Genomic DNA, 17,924 nt, shown 5'->3' with positions numbered 1-17,924 from the left:
TCAATTTCTCTTAATCAATGCTTAAACCACTTCAGATGTTGTTCTATAAAATGGAAGATAAAGCACGTCAGGAGAAGGAAATATTTTAAAACGTCGAAGTAAAGTGGATAAACAGCTAAAGCCGCTTAAACTGATTTATCAAAACTGACGACCGCACACTAAAACAAGAAAGCGAAAAAGTTTGTTTACCCAACTATTTGTGTGTCTGTTGTAAAACGGATGTGTTCAGAGTAACACTGACTGACTGCTGCACTTCAGCGCCCTCTGCTGGCAATTAACCTTTTCTTTCATAATGGCTTTGTCTCGAAACCTATTCAGCTTCCTTGCTTGAATAACTAATTAATTTGGGCATGATAGGCATCAAGAAAACATGAGTCGAGATGTGTAGTCTTGACACACAGATTGCTATCTTGCCAAACGTCTTGCAGACCAGTAAAGCCATCATATGATCTTTGTTGGCATGTGACCACAAAGTAAAACAGCCATGCTCTCTATTTCATCTAATCCCCCCACCCCCTTTCCTTTGGGTCAGTTATCTTAGTGTCATGTCCATGTTTTCTGTTATCTTTTTGTATTTGTTTTTGAGACCATTTAGAGAAATATTTGCCTGAAAGCATGCATTCCTCAGTGCTTTCAGTGAGATATTTGGATAGTCTGTATCCACCAGGAATCTTGCTGTTTGTGTTCCATTTTGTGGCATAATCATCAAGGACTGACTATGCCTTGCTATTAAGCATGTCAAAAAATGGAATGCAAATAACACACTGTTTTAACTGCTTCGGAGATAAAAGACTGAATCAAAAACAATACGAAGGAGTTTTCAGTTCTGTGGGAACACAGAACAATACTTATGCTGATTACCATGAATGAGGACATGCATTATTAGCATGAATAAATCCACATGTATCAACATTTGCAAATTACCTTCCATAATCAGGAGACTTAGAAAAAAGAAGCATGAACCAACTTTGAAGTAATGAGTCGAACCAAATTGGCGTTTGAGCTGAAGATTTTGACGAGTTTTCCATAATTACGTCGCTCCTCGAACAAAGCCACCCCCTTCTCCTTTAAGCTCATTGATTTTAATTATTTATTACAGGGTGCAATAATTCCAAGGTCAGTGCTGTTTTTTATCTGACATTGTCACAATGAAAGTTAATTCAGACCATATCGGTCTATAAACTATTGTTAGGCAAAAGATTTATCTGCAGACAGACGGAGCATGTGTTAAGACATTTAACAGCCATTCAAATCATTCAATCCGAGTCTTAAACTGGTTGATTTGATTTGATTTGATTTAAAGTGGCAATGAAACATGTATCAGAATTTTAGCTTCTTAACCAGTTGAATTCTTCCACAATATTTATTTTGAGATCCATACACTCTCATTAAAGTGTCCAAATACGTTATGGGTCCAGATATAATCCAATATAAGTAGGCTATGATGCATGTGTGTTGTCTTCTGCTCTTCACCATGACTAAATATGTCAGAGTGACTGAAGAGTATTTGGTCACCCATCCAAATCACAAGACATGCAATCAACCTCAGGCTAAAGCCACCGTAACCAATAAATGTTCTTCAGCCAGTTTAATTTTATGGAGACATAAACATGCCCGTACACACACATTGTTCCCTCAGATTCCACACATTGTTGTGGTTTTTAATTATCTCCTCATGAAAAATGAAGTGTGAAAACTGTGACATTTGAACAGTTTTTTTAAGTTAATACAGTGGATTTATGACAGCAGCAAATGCACATGTGCAAGAGAGACTGAATGAATGTGGAGAGCGCTGGGATGTGTGAGAAGAGACAACATGAGCATCTTTATTTTCTCTGGTGGAGAAAGAGACTTAAGGAGCTGTACTTTACAACGAATGCACATTAAACAGAATTACGATACCCAATCAGACCATCTTTAAACTGTACTGCTGCATTGCTCTTTTGCATGCACAATTATACATCTCATTTGTAAGATGGTGTGGATAAAAATCAATAAATGTGTTTTTGTGGTATTAACTTTTCTCATCAATATCCTTTCTGCTCTGAAACTGGAAGGGACCATCAGTGCTCTCTGTGGGAGGATGAGCACCTTTTAAAAAAACTTTTGCTTATAATTTACCCACCCCCATGTCATCCAAGATGTCCACGTCTTTCTTTCTTCAGTCGAAAAGAAATTAAGGTTTTTGATGAAAACTTTCAGCATTTTCTCCATATAATGGACTTCAATGGGAACCAAATGGTTCAAGGTCCAAATAAGAGATTCAGTGCAGCTTCAAAGGGCTTCGAACGACACCAGACAATGAATAAGGGTCTTATCAAGCATAAACAAAAAAGTTTAAGTTTTATAAGCACAAATGCTCGCCTTGCTCTGTTCTGTGATATGCGTTCATGACTCTCCTGTTCAAACTCGTTCATTAAAATGAACAAATCTTTTTTCGAGTCATGACTCGAAGGGTCCTTGATAAGACCCTTATTCATCGTTTGGTGTCGTTTAAAGCCATTTGAAGCTGCACTGAAACTCTGATTTGGACACCATTTGGTTCTCAATGAAGTCTGTTATATGGAGAAAATCCTGGAATGTTTTCATCAAAAACCTTAATTTCTATTCGACTGAAGAAAGAAAGACGTGGACATCTTGGATGACATGGGGGTGGGTAAATTATCAGCAAAAGTTTTTTTTTAAAGCGAACTACTCCTTTAAGTTACTTTTTTTTTTTTAATCAGTATTCAGTACAGACGTTTCTAATCTTCCAAAGATATGCTCTGTTCTCTCCTGAAAAGTGTTTCCTCAAATCTAGATAAGATGATGGAGTACTTGTTTTTACAGGAATGAAGTGTTGCTGATAGGGACATAAGGCTTAAAGTGTGCACAAATGAATATGGTGGACTTTACCTCCTGTTACAAGAACATAATCAATAAAAGGGCTGGACAGCAAAATCATTGTAACAATTAATCTTAACTTTGAAACACATTGAACAGTGAACATGCCCATCTTATCTAGTGTAATAACATACATTAGTATCTTAAACGGTGCATGCAGAGCCTAGTCACGAAATTACCAAATGTACTATACATTAAAGTCACTTTGAATAAAAGCATCTGCCAATATTGCTTAAAATATAAAAGATTAAACTAAAACAGGAGTTTGGAGCGTCTTGCTGTGAAGGACTGTGCATTAAATGAATCATCATCATCATCATCAAAAAAAATATATATATTTATATACAAAAAAAAAAAAATATATATATATATATATATATATATATATATATATATATATATATATATATATATATATATATATCTTAGATATTGAGTGTGATGGGTGAGCTTGGAGAGAGGGCTCTGAAAGGGTGGAGACACGCGCGCGCATCTCTTCAAACAGCCTCTGGAGGAGACAGACGCGCAGAATACGCTCTGAACCTCCTGCTTTTGGACATATGAACTTAAACACTATCTCAAGAGACCGAGGCATCGGCAAACTGAATGAAAAACAAAGCAGATGAAAACGGGACGATAACTGACACCCGAGGGAGAACTTTTACAACTTTAAACGTTTTGAACATGAAGTAGAGTGCTGCGTAAAAGCTTGCGCAATCGTGCACAGACCAGACTGAGACGACAACAATCTATTGTTCATTTAGTCCTTTTGAAGCAAAAAGTTTTGAAGATGAACACCTCGGATATTTATTGCGATTCCCAATTCACAAATGCGTCCAACTTTTCGTGTGTGAACCGAACCGTCCCGTCGTACAGCATCATAGACATCGCGTCTTTCATGCACATATTCCCCACTATCTACGGCATCCTATGTTCAGTTGGAGTTCTGGCCAACAGTTTGGTCATCTATGCTGTGGCATCATGCAAGAAGAAGATGGTCTCTGATATTTACGTGCTGAATCTGGCCATCGCAGACTTGCTGTTCTTGTTGGTGATGCCGTTTAACATCCACCAGCTGGTCAGGGACAGACAGTGGGTCTTTGGGCACTTCATGTGTAAAGCCGTGGTGGTGGTGGACGTCAGTAACCAGTTTACCACAGTGGGGATAGTGACTGTGCTCTGCATTGACAGGTGAGAGTTGCATGCATTTGGGAGATTGCCAGAATGATGAAATGCAGTTAGCTGCCTGCTGCTAGTGGTCACACTGTATTTACATCTGTTGCATGTAGGCCTTAAACCATACAGTGGGGGAAAATCACAAATGAGAACTCACTTATCTCTGGAGACTAATTCGCCACTGGTTCCCTCGAGATTTTCCCATGTGCTTTTGTAATGGGTTTTTTGAATTTATGAGTAAAATAAGGTCTGTGGTAAACGTAAGTTGACGACGTTTTCTACAATATACATTTCACACAGCCTCGTCGAAAACTCGAATATTAAACGTGTCTAACAGCCTAACTAAGTAACGTTATACAACAAAACGTCGAAGTATCATAAACTTATGCTTACCACAGAGGCACAGACCTTCTTTTAATCAAAAATCGGAAAAACTCCATTATAAAACATTTCGAGGGAATCACTGGCGAATTAGTCTAACGGGTGATGACGTAGCCTACTCCCTGCACCGTGAACTCAAATATTTCTCATTAGATGCTTATTATTGTTTTTTTGCATTTATTATAAGCATAACATAAACCCCCATATGTATACATATTTACAATAAAAAATACTGCGTTTTATGCTAAATAATTTTGCTAAATGTAATTTAATAATTTCTTTCTGTGACCTTGGATCGTGTTCTTGACAGGTTTCTTTTAGTGAAGATAATATTAAATGTGGTTATACTATGAATCAGATTTAGGGGTCAAGGGGATATAATTCTTTATTCAAACTCTAATTAAAGAGTACTGAAATTTTTTTTTACCAAATTATACGAAATTACAGCCCAGCTGTTCATCACTTAATCAACCTATGATTAAGAATGTATGCAAATGAAAAGAAAGAAATCAATGGAACTCTCAAGGGTGCTATCTGCTACATGACCTTGAATACTGAAGCACACTGCATCCATCATTTTTAAGTCTGTAAGACTGTACTTCACACAGAAACACTTGAGCACACAATAAAATGGTGTCCTCATAAAATACATTCCAGAGGTGAGTTTTTGCTTAGTCGTGAGTGTCAAAGACACATGAGCCCCCCAGAAAACCTCTGCATGATTCGATGATAAAACTCCACACTATAACACTTTTTCATATAGTGTCGTTGTATTCCCAAAGGGTTTTACTGCAGGGTCACATGCTTGGAGGTACTTAGATAAAGTATCTTAGCTGCACATTTTCATCATGTTTTGCAAAGCAATATAATCCCAAATTCTGTTTAAAGAGCGACATTAAAGTCCCTGTGAACAATTCATTATACATGGAGCCAGACGTTTTCTCTTTCTTTAAAGGGAAAAAAACAAATGTTGTCTGAAGAGAGCTGTTATACTTGATGAAAACCAAAGCTGATGTGTCTGGACTTTACTCGAGTAAAATACACATCTCTTGATTTGATGCTCCTTAAACTTTTATCTGCCAGAAGCATACAAACAGAGCAAATGCATTTCTTACAAATATGTCACTTGCTGTGCTGTTTTACTGTAGCATGTGACCTGTTTGCTTTCCGAGAGTTAAGACAAGTCAGCTACATATTGCTAGAAAGCTGTTTTACGGTAAAAAAAAAAAAAAAAAGCCTTATACCCCAAGTGAGCAAAGACAGCTGTGGCAAGGAAAGAAGCTATGAGAAAGAAACCAGAATCTGGGAGAGCAATGTACTGCATATTTACATGAAAATTTTGGAATCAGTAAGATTTAAAGAAATCAAAACTTTTACTCAAGCAAGAATGTATTAAATTGATCAAAAGTGACAGTAAAGATGTCTGTTTCATCAAAGAATCCTAAAAAAAAATCATGTTTACACAAAAATATTAAGCAGCACAACTGTTATCAACACACAATGATTTCTGAAGGATCACTGCTGAAAATTCAGCGTTGCCATTACAGGAATAAGTCACTTTTAAAATGACATTGCAAAAGAATTATTTTAAACTCTAATAATATCTCACAATATTACAGTTGTTTTGCATTTTTGATTTAATACTCTATGCAGCCTTGTTGAGCATATGGGACTTATTTCAAAAACTGTAAAAAAAATAAAAAATAAAAATAAATACAAAACTAAAAATCTTACCAACCCCAAAGTTTTGAATGGTAGTTTACAAATGCCAAATACTAAGTTACATAATATGTTTAAGACATTTTACATTTATTTAAAATATGGGTTTTACTTTATTTGGATGGTTCCTTTAACACATTCAGTTGACAATAAGTAACGTTGCACCTACATCTCTACTAACTCTCACTAGAGTGTTAGTAGAGTATTACTGGTAGGGTTAGGAATAGATTATGTTGACATGTAGTTGCAAAGCTACTTATAGTCAGTAGAATGTCTGTTGGAGGAGCATCACAATAAAGAGTTGGCAGATATAGTCTACTGATACTCTAATGAGAGTTAGTTGACATGTAGTTGCAAAGTCAACAGGATCTTCAAAAGAGAAATAAAGTGTTACCAAAATATGAATTAATAATGTATTATTAAAATGTAGGCTATATGTGGAATCCACCAGGCAAATGGATTTAAAATTTGTTATAAGTTCTTTAATATGATATTGTTTGAAAGTATCTCTGTTGTATAATATAATATAATAGCCCTGCACTTGAGCATTTTGTAAAGTTTACTCTTGAGAACATTTTCTGAATATACTGATGGAATCACACACTTAAGATTCCATTCTCGAACATTTCATTCCAGCAGTTGTTAAACTCCTCGCTACATTACAATTATTGTAACCACAGTGCGGTTTCACATCAAGCGCTTTCTGCATCTTGGCCATGGCGCCAATCGCAAATGTGTGTAAATCTGAGGAGATGCCTTCCAAGATTTGTCCAGATATAATCGTCCACAAAAAAATTCAGAAATTTCAGAATGACTTCAAACATTTCTCATAAACATCAAATTCAAGGCCAAACTATCTGAGCTACCATATCCAGATTAAAATGACAGTAGTTTTCTTTCTTTTCTTTTTTTTTCCACCAAAGCAATTTTAGGATGTGTCATAACTAAAATTACAAAGAAAAAGTCTCATGAGCTATAAAACCTCTGAGTTGGGATGGCATTACTTTGAAATTTTTTATTCCCCAGGTACATTGCAATTGTACATCCTACATCTGAAAAGCGAACCATTCAGTGGACCATCATCATCAACATTATGGTGTGGGTGGGCAGCTTCCTTCTGAGCATCCCAGTCATGATATACGCTAAAGTCCTTTCCAAGAAGAACATGGACATGTGTATGATTAACCTGGATGGGCCACAAGACATGTACTGGTACACTCTCTACCAGTCCATGCTGGGTTTCATTGTCCCCCTGATTATAATAAGCACATTTTACACTCTCACTTTGTACCACGTGTTCCGCTCCGTCCGGCGGGTCAAACGCAAGCAGTCGGTGTGGGCCAAACGGGCCACTAAGACCGTTCTGATGGTGATCGCCCTGTTCCTGGTCTGCTGGTCTCCCTACCACGTCATCCAGGTGATCAACCTCAGCATCCGGCAGCCCACCAGTGCCTTTGTGTACGCGTACAACATCAGCATCTGCTTAAGTTACTCTCACAGCTGCATCAACCCCCTCATGCTGCTGATATTCGCCCAGAACTATCGCGATCGCCTGTGCCATCGCAAAGAGCTACGGTCCCAGATCAGCTCGTCCAAGACCACCGTCAAAACCGACGGAGGGTCTAGCGTCAGCCCGGACACCAGCCACCGCTGCACTGTCATCTAACGGCAGACGTGCTATCTGAGGAAAACCGCAATGCAACACTTGCTGTACGGGTGTCAATTGCACGTAGACTGTTTCTCAAAGGGGAAAACTGTGAAATGAATCGCCACAGTTAACTTTCAGGAGGCATGAAGGAGTGAATTAGCACTCGAATATGTTTGTGGTTTGTCACACTCTGGAAAAGTGACTATAATGTCTTGTTTTTTTACTGTTAATGTATTTGTTGTATAATGTTAATTTTTCAGTTGTTTTGAATGGTTCATCACATTGAACGTGACATTTTGTGCTGTGAAAAACAAGGAAAAAGAATTGTCATACTTTACAAGCAATCACAAAGAATAGAAATTAAGGCTTCCAAGCTTCAAAAGAGAAAGAATATCATAAAAGGGTCATAAAAATCTAAAAATCTTTGAAGTCATGTATTTCTCATTGTTTTATGCTTCACTTGATCCATACACAAGATTTGTTTTGCTATAGCATAATAAATATTATGCACCATACGGACCACTTTTTTTTGAAAAAACTATTATGGTGGTTTTTGTGTTACATAAGAAATGATTTATCCCTTTTAAAAACAATTTATCCCTTTAAAGACAATTCAATGTTTTTTGTTATGTATTGGTGCCTTTTGTTTCAACGCATTCTCACCCCAAGGCGTCACCTTTGACCATGCTTCAATATTTGACGTTTTAGGCGCCCTTTAGCGTCACTTACATGACGCGATCCTACGGCGTCATCTAACTGACGCTAAAGGAAAGCGTCAGTTAGAGGACGCGGTTAGGTTTAGGTGTGGGGTGGGGGTAGGGTACACGCGATCCTAGGGCGTCATCTAACTGACGCTAAAGGGCGCCTAAAGCGTCAGATATTGAAGCATGTCCAAATGCTTCCCAATGCGTCAGTTAGGTGACGCCTTGGGAGTGAGAATGGGCTGTTTGTTTGTGATGTTGGGGAATGATAGACCAAATGAGAGAACCACTTTTCATTTATGCAGATGTCAAATAAAATGTCTATAAAATCAGTGTTTTTGTGGGTACGTATCAGGTTGAAGAAGACCTTTAGTGAGTAAAATATGCGGATCTAAGCCACAGGCCTAATTGATCGAATAGATATGGCATTCTGCTTTTTTATTTCACTTTCATGTATGTGTAAATATTGGCTTAAGTATTTTAAAAAATATAATTACACATATTTAAATATCCAGATGTCTTGTTGTCATGCATGTTTAGCTGTCTGTTTCATCTTCACTTAGAACATTGTACAAGATAAAATAACCCTGACTTTATGCTTCTGAGCGTTTTATTACATCAATTCACAAAGATGTCCAGTGTGAAATTCTCTGTGTGGTTCTGTTTTTCCTTTTTTTCGGAGAAGCCCCTGCGGCCCATGTGAGAACAGTCATGTTCACTGTTAACGTGTGACACTTAAAGTATGTGTGACCAGTCACATTTCAGTCCTGCCACCCTCAATCAACACATTATGATGCCTGGAAAATAAACAAAGAACTTCATATTATTTCTTTAATTTATAATATTATATTATATCATAATAACAAATGCCTTTTAGTAGGGAAGACTTTTTAGGTAATTTGCTATTCAGGGAGAAAAACTGTATTTCATGATCAATGTTTTAACATTTACCTCCTGTTTCTTGCCTGTACTTTCTGTCCTGAAGGCTTTTGTTTTTATGTGCTATAATTATATAAAATAAAATAAACTAAAAATGATTTGAATGTAAAATCAGGATCCTGTATCACTTTTTTAAATAAATGACTGGGTTCACAACACTGTACTGAATATGGACCACTTAAAAGTTCACCCAAAAATGAAAAAAAAATCTGTCATCATTCACTCGCCCTCAAGTTTCTTTCTTCTGCTGAACACAAAAGATAATGTTTGGAAGACTGTCGGAAGATATTTTGAAAAATCAAACAGTTGATGGGCCCCATTTACATTGACTTCCATAGTATTTTTTTCTGCACACTATGGAAGTCAATGGGGCCGATCAACTGTTATTCTTCAAAATATCTTATTTTGTGTTCAACAGAAGAAAAAAATTAATTCAGGTTTGGAACAAATTGAGGCTGAGTAAATTATGGCAGAACTTCCATTTTTGGGTGAACTATGTTTTTCTTTCTTGTTTTAAATGATTTAAATTCAATCTGTTCCCCCAATCAATGTTTCATGCAGAAGAATTTAGAGGATACATATGGATCACTTTATTGGTGCCTTTTTCCTTCTTTTTTTGCCATTTTGACAGTGTCCCCACATTAAAAATGTAATGTACTTTCAATGCATAGACAATTTATGTAATCTTATTCTATCCACAATTTATTTATTCATTCTGTAATGCAATTACTTTTGACTAAAGATGAAGACAAAAGAGTAATAGACCGAAGAACCATCTTTCAGTCCATATATCTGAAGACAACTTACAACATCTATTGCCTGTTCAACTATTGCACATGGTTTATTCATAATGATATGGGCAGCACATTTCATGAACCTCATTATGTCCTGTAATTGCTCTGTATAATCCCATAACAGCTCTTTTACCGTATACCATGTGCAGCCAAAGTTGTAAACATTCCTCCTAAATGATGCTTCCCTATTCCTATATGATAATCCCCTCATAAAGATGGCTGGATGAACTGAAAAATGTGTTTCATGAACGTAAAGTCCAACGCAGTCAAACGTATTTAAACATCCTGAACCTTTATGGCAAATTCAGGAGCTCAGAATGCAAAGCAGATTGCCTCCTCCTTCATACAACTTTAAATAACTAGGCTTTCTTTTTAAAGGGTTAGTTACTCTTCCTCATGTCAATTCAAGCCCGTAAGACCTCCGTTCATCTTCAGAACACAGTTTAAGATATTTTAGATTTAGTCCGAGAGTTTTCTTTCCCTCCATTGAAAATGTATGTACGGCATACTGTCCTTGTCCAGAAAGGAAATAAAGACATCATCAAAGTAGTCCATTAGACATCAGTGGGTTAGTTACAATGTTTTGAAGCATCGAAAATACATTTTGGTCCAAAAAATAACAAAAACTACGACTTTATTCCACATTGCATTCTCTTCCGGTTCTGTTGTCAATCCGCGTTCACGAGTCCACAGTGAGACGCTGCTGACGTGTTATTTGGTGCGTCTGTGTATTCGGGTTCAAATGCAAAAAAAAAATGCAAGTCTTCCTCTGTGTGGAAATCCTTAGACATGTTTGTGAAGATGTTTTGTTTACAGCGTGCATCTCCCTCAGACTGTAAACGAAGCTCAGGTGCACTGATAACACAAAGCATTCTCATCCTAGGGTGTCATCTAACTGACAATTTTGACCATGCGTCTAAATCCGACGCACATGGCAACCATTAACGTTAGTTAGATGACGTGGGTAGGTTTAGGTCTGGGGTAGGGTTAGGGTTAGACCACTATGAGGCGCGTCTCATATTGACGCTAAAGGGTGCTATGTGCTTCGGATGTTGACACATGGTCAAAAGCGTCAGTTAGATGTCGCCTTACATGTCATCAGCGTCACTGAATGCAAATTGACAACAGAACCGGAAGACAATACAATGCTGAATAAAGTCGTAGTTTTTGTTATTTTTGAACCAAAATGTATTTCCGATGCTTCAAAACATTGTAACTAACCCACTGATGTCACATGGACTACTTTGATGATGTCTTAATTTCCTTTCTGGACAAGGACAGTATACCGTTCATTTTCAATGGAGGGACAGAAAACTCCCGGACTAAATCAAAAACATTTTAAACTGTGTTCCAAAGATGAACGGAGGTCTTACGGGCTTGATGAGGGTGAGTCAATAATGACATCGTTTTCATTTTTGGGTGAACTAACCCTGCTAGTCTCATTTGTAAAAGCATTTGCTAAATGGATCATTGTACATGTGGTCCATTATCCGAACTTCAGCAGTTCCAAAGACAACACATGAACCCTACTTCTTGGTATTAACATTAATGTTAATAACCAAATTTAACAACATAAAGCAACATAACATAACATTTCTAGACAACTGTAACCAGCCTGAAATATGTCATAGTACTGATGTACTGATCTCCATTTATTAAATGTATTACTATAAAATATTTAGTAGGTTTCTTAGTTACCTTATGCTTTTTGTTCGTTTTCAATGTCATGATCAGTAAGACAAACTTCCACATAAACTTCATGGTTCAGCTTGTTAGGCCATGGCTCTTAACATTGTGCTCTTAACATTAACTGGACATTTCTTCCCAAACAATGAAATAGGAATCACACCACAATGAAACATGAAGAGATAATCTTTCAAAAATCTTGACTGTGGAGGAGCATAGTAAATGGCTGTACTGAAAATCACAACAGGCTAAGCTGTGCCTGCCCCATCCATTTAATGCAGCGGCCTGTGGTCCTTTTATGGTCTAATTCAATTTGGGACAGACACAAAGATTTTTATAAGATTATGGCGATATTGAGATGCTTTAATGTCTTTATAAATGTTCGTGGATCTTCGATCATGTTCTGCTTCAGCCTTCCCTAGAGTAACAGCAATAAATCACTGAAAGGCCGGCATCATTCCATGTAATGTAAATATCATACTAATTTATGGTTCGTTTTTCAGCTTTGGATTAAATCTGAGAACAGTGTCCTGTTTTTAGTCTATGACTAAGGCAAATCTGCTCAGACGCGCCACACACACGCAGTGCTGAGTTTCATACACAGCCAAACAGTTTCCACGTAGCAAAACGGCAAAGAAATGTAATAAAGGCCTTTTTATCAAAGGGCCAAACACTTATTAAGAGGATCATTGGTATATTCATAATGGCCTGCATTGAACAGTTTAAAATATCTTACCCTGAAAGATAAAAATAACAATACCACACAAAGTGTCCACATTGTGTGACCACATAAATGCTACAGGGTATTATCACCAGATATTTTTCATGCCTTCCATGACTATTCTTTAGAGATCTCTGTTTGAGAAAACCGTTACATGAGACAGAAAGAAAAGAAATGAAATGAAAGAATTCCCATGAAGCCGCGAGCCTCCTTTTTCTTCACCCCAGCGGGAACTTTTTATACAAAATAAAAGAAACATTTTGTTTCAACACAATTTCAGAAGAAAAAAACATCTCTCCAATTACTTCAAGGTCATATTCAATGCAACATTATCATGCTGAGGGAGAGGGTGTATCGACTTATTTCTGGCATTTTCATCATTCATCAGTAAATCTTTATTTAACCACCTCCTTAACCAAAACTCACTCCCACAGGGCTGGGATGGATTTGATAATATGCTCTGAAAGAAATAGCGCTGGATGCTTCCGGCCCCATAAGGTGATGGACCGACATCATCAAGTGTTTATAAAAATGTATATGCCACACACACACACAAAAAAAACTAAAAAATCAGGTGCTAAGAATTGGCCAAATTATAATGATCATTATAAGCATCCTGAGTCAAACATCAGACAACACATTTATTTACCTCATTATCCACAGGAACTGAGATCTAAATAGCATTTCCAAAGCCAGACACAAACGTTTTGTGATGCCTTTTAAATCCAGCATGCTTTGAAATGAACAAAACACCCTCATAAGGAAACGTAACTTTGGCAACTTTCATTCTGCACCGCCAAATCGACACTGATGCCAGTTTTTGATGTCAGCAGGTTTTAGAGGACTGTTCCTCTCCCAAGGCTAAACTTTTATGGTTAAAATGAACATTCTCTCATCATTTACCTCATGCAGTTTCATTTTCCAGTTTTAAAGAATGCCAAAGCTGCTCTTTTTCAATGAAAAAGAAAACAAAAAAAGGGGGGGGGGATGAAAAATGTCCCCCGAATTGCTAATAAGATGCCCTCATTTATTAAAATATTAAATCTAATGTTAAGCTACAGTACATTTCTAGTTTCAACATTGTATTCTTCAGACATTCCTTTTTAAATACATATTTATTCAAATTGACCCACATTTAGTTTTTGACTATTGAAAATGGGTAACACTCAACTATTTGGACATGCACTCTTAGAAAAAAAGGGCTCATAGGGGTTCTATATATGAAGCATAGGTTCTTTACTCAACTCCAAAGAACCTTTTATGCTAAAAAAGGTTCTATAATGACAAGAAAGAATATAGGGCCTTATAATATAAGGCAGTTCAGATTATAAGCGTGCACATTCTAAGGTAAATCAACAGGCTCTATGAAAAAGGCCATATTGAGCGTTATGATTTCTCTAATTCATTTTTATACAACTGGATAAATGACAGAAGCTTCATGATAAAACAGAACTGGCAGTCTGTGCAGTGTGAAAAGTAAAATCAAGGCAGTTATCAATGCTATTCACAACGTATTACCGAGAAGTGGTTTTAGCTGTCAAATGCAAGTAGCAGCAATTATTTTAGGTGAGCTGTTGAACGGCAGAGAGAAGATTCGTTAAAACCATCTGGAGCTGAAAGCTAAAGACCTAAAGCTCTTAGAAACAAGCCTTGTTGCAGCTTTTGCACCCAAACAAAGCACTTAGAATTCAAGACCTATACTTTTACACAATAATGGACGTTGATCTCACCTTGCATGACATAACAACCCAATATTGACTATCTCTGCTAAAGTGAGGCTGCTGAGCACGGTTTTGTTAACCACGGAGTCTAGTTTATCATCCCTGTTGAAAAGATCAGCATATTGTCTGTCTGTCTAGTAGTTTGTCCACATCAAGCTTTAAACCACAAACAACTTTGCTCTATCTGCTTAAACCACAAGTCTATGTTATGTGACCAACTAAGCAGCATTTAAAGAAATGTTCAATTCATGTTAATCTGCATCAACAAAAAAAACTTCCAAATCATAGCCACACGACATGAAACATTCAAATATGTAAAAGAAATAATTGCCAGCAAAGTCTTTGCAATGTTACATCGAATCTCTGGCAGCAGTAAACGCATTAGGATTTCCATAAAAATATTGGTAACACTTTACTTTACTTCATAACCATGACATGACACATGTCTTGAATATAAAGTAAGGTTTATGCATGTTTATGACAACTGTCATTAAAGGAGAACTCTGGTGCAAAATGAACCTTTGGTCTAATAAAACATTGGTACCTAGTCAACCGTTCTCTGAGATTTGTTTTCACGATAATCGAATGTAAAGAGTTTTATCTCTAAAAACTGTTTAGCGTATAACGCTAGTACTGGGGGTATTTACTAAGTAAAAAGAAATTGCTAGTTTATACCATTAACAAGGCTCAAAATAGCCCCACACTTACACAGTAACATAATGAGGGTCCCTGCATGCAAAACGAAGCATTTAGAACTTTGTAAGTGTACAGACCGTTTAATAAGAAGATACTTTATAAAGATAGTTCACTTCGTGTATACAGACAGAAGCCATCTTAGAAAATAGTCTCGATAAGTCGATCCCCGAATGCCGTTCATACATTTCAGAAGTTCGCTGAACTTCATACAGTTCAGATCACTCAGCACATCGTTCGTGGTTTGACTTGTCGTGACTGTTTTCCAAAGATGGCGTCGCCTGTATACACAAAGTGAACTGTCTTCATAAAGTATCTTCGTATATTATTATCTTACCTCAACAGAAGAAAGAAATTAAAGGAGTAGTTCACTTTAAAAAAAACAAACTTTTGCTGATAATTTACTCACCCCCATGTCATCCAAGATGTCCATGTCTTTCTTTCTTCAGTCGAAAAGAAATTAAGGTTTTTGGTGAAAACATTTCAGTATTTTTCTCCATTTACTTTACTAGGAACCAAACGGTTCAAGGTCCCAAAGACAGTTTCAGTACAAATTTCAAACTGTTCAAAGGGCTTTAAACGATTCCAGACGATGAATAAGGGTCTTATCAAGCGAAATGATCGCTCATTAAAAAAAAAAAAAGTTTAAGTTTTATAAGCTCATATGCTCGCCTTGCTCTGTTCTGTGATGCGTGTTCGTGACTCTCCTGTTCGAACTCGTTCATCAAAATGAATGAATCTTTTCCGAGTCAATTTGTTCATTTCATTCGTTGAATGAACTAAATGACACGAAAAAAGATTTGTTTATTTTGAGTTTGCACTGAAACTGTCTTTTGGTCCTTGAACCGTTTGGTTCCCAGTAACGTGCATTATATGGAGAAAAATCCTGGAACGTTTTCATCAAAAACCTTCATTTCTTTTTCGACTGAAGAAAGAATGACATGGATATCTTGGATGACATGGGGAGTAAATTATCAGCAAAAGTTTTTTTTTAATGTGAACTACTCCTTTAATAAAGAAGTTATTAACTGCATACTTCTGCTTTTAAACTCTCTAGAATACCCACAGACCTCCATTACTGTAAACACAATTTTGTCCATTTATATGAATTGTGAAAATCATTAGTTTAATATTATTAGTCTAAATTATTTTCTCTTGTGTCGAAAACATGTTACAAACACTGTCAAGAGAACTTAAAAGCCCTAAACCAGTACCATTCTTTTTAATTGGATATACAAGCACAGTAATGTTAATAAACATCATAGCAATGTCATCATAAACCGGAATACACCACCCTGGAATTTGTCCTAGTGTAAATTATCAGATCATCTTTAATTAGTTAATATACACATTCCTTGATAAATCATTAATTACCCGAGTTGCAGCATAGTTTAGATGCTTTCTCAAAGCTTTCGCATATTAGGAAGACTTCTTTGTTTATACAGCCACATAAATATGTCTGCCTCGACAGTTTGTTGACATGCTAATCGTTGCACTCATGCAGCAAACTGTTTACCGAGACTCAAACTGTCACAGAAAGTACAAGAAGATAATGCCCACATCTATCTGTGTTGTCTATCAAGAGCAAACAGAGAGAAGGGCAGATTGAATATGGGGCTGAATCTTGAATTAACACACTCTTGAATCTCATGTGTTCAAAGAGCTATCTCTGTTCCTGAAGCTATCGAACCTCACTTCCCATGATCTGGGGTGTTTTTGATAAGGAAGCCAGACTCCTCTGCCGGTGGAGCTCTGCTGTAATCTGTGTAGTCAAGGAAAAACTCTTTTCCAGCTGGGTTAGCTGTAGATCAGAGAAGAGTGAAAAGTTAATTTGCATGCATAACGTGAGCATTTTCGTCCCAAGATACCTTATCATCTTCATTATGACATGCCCTAAACTGTTCCAAAGACAAATTGCGTGTAAAACAGATTGAAGTGTTTTAGTCAATATTGCCCACCACCCAAGTAGGCTATTCCATTATTCTCCCCCAACCATAGATCATGGATCAACTCCATCTCCGTAAAGAGCACTTTGCACTGTTCAAAACCAACAAAGAAAGGTTTTTACATGGGCTTTAAGTGGTTTGACATATAGGTTATGTCACATAAGAAAGGCACTGAACCTCATTTAAATACGTAAAGAGCAGAAGCACATCAGTCAACAAGCTGCTGCAGAGAAATATATTTTATGTGGGAAACCAAGCTTGTGTCCTCTGAGACAGAGAAAAAAAAATATTGTCCACACAGTATAATGAAAATGAAACTTCAGGGTAACATGACAATAAAATAATGCAATAAATAAAATAAATTTGACATAACACTGCAATGCAAAATAAAATGATTACAAAAGATTATTGAAAACAGAATGTGTAATGCAGCATAACAAAACAGTTTGAGAGTGTTTTCAATGCCTCAAACTTTTTTATTGCGATAAACTGCATTGTGTACTGTATGTACAGTTGAATTGCATGCATTGCATTATCAAACAAAAGTTTTAACTATTGTAAGGTGATAATGATTATCACAAAAAAAATCTTTTCTATAAAAAATCAAAACATCAAAATCTTACCTGTAACGACTTTAGGATAAAAAAATAATATTTGCTTACTAACCTTTTCTGTGTGTTATCACCATTACAAAATAATAACTGTAAAACTTGATTCAAACTGCTTTATAGCTCAGATAATATGCAAGTTAACACAATAATTAAGGTAAATTATAAAATTATTAGTTGATAATGGTAATCTGCTTGTTACTGTAAGTTGTGGCGTAAGGAATAAGGTTTCTGGGTCCAAGCCGATCTACTCATTTTAACTGGCACCCAGCTAGAAATGTTTTGTTCTAAAAACATAGAGGGAACAT

General features: G+C 36.5%; 1 protein-coding gene across 1 annotated transcript; it reads left to right on the top strand.

Annotated features, from left to right (window-relative positions):
• The first annotated feature begins 3,399 nt into the window (after window positions 1-3,399).
• On the top strand, window positions 3,400-8,450 carry mchr2b (melanin concentrating hormone receptor 2b). Its single transcript, XM_039648618.2, has 2 exons — window positions 3,400-4,074; window positions 7,186-8,450. Exons 1-2 carry the CDS (start codon window positions 3,674-3,676, stop codon window positions 7,823-7,825), a joined length of 1,041 nt encoding a protein of 346 aa, XP_039504552.1. The 5' UTR covers window positions 3,400-3,673; the 3' UTR covers window positions 7,826-8,450.
• Window positions 8,451-17,924: the final 9,474 nt, after the last annotated feature.

This window comes from Pimephales promelas, chromosome 9 (assembly GCF_988280905.1).
Source record: "Pimephales promelas chromosome 9, fPimPro1.hap1.1, whole genome shotgun sequence".
Taxonomy (NCBI): Eukaryota; Metazoa; Chordata; class Actinopteri; order Cypriniformes; family Leuciscidae; genus Pimephales; species Pimephales promelas.
This window is presented reverse-complemented; position numbering and strand designations above follow the sequence as displayed.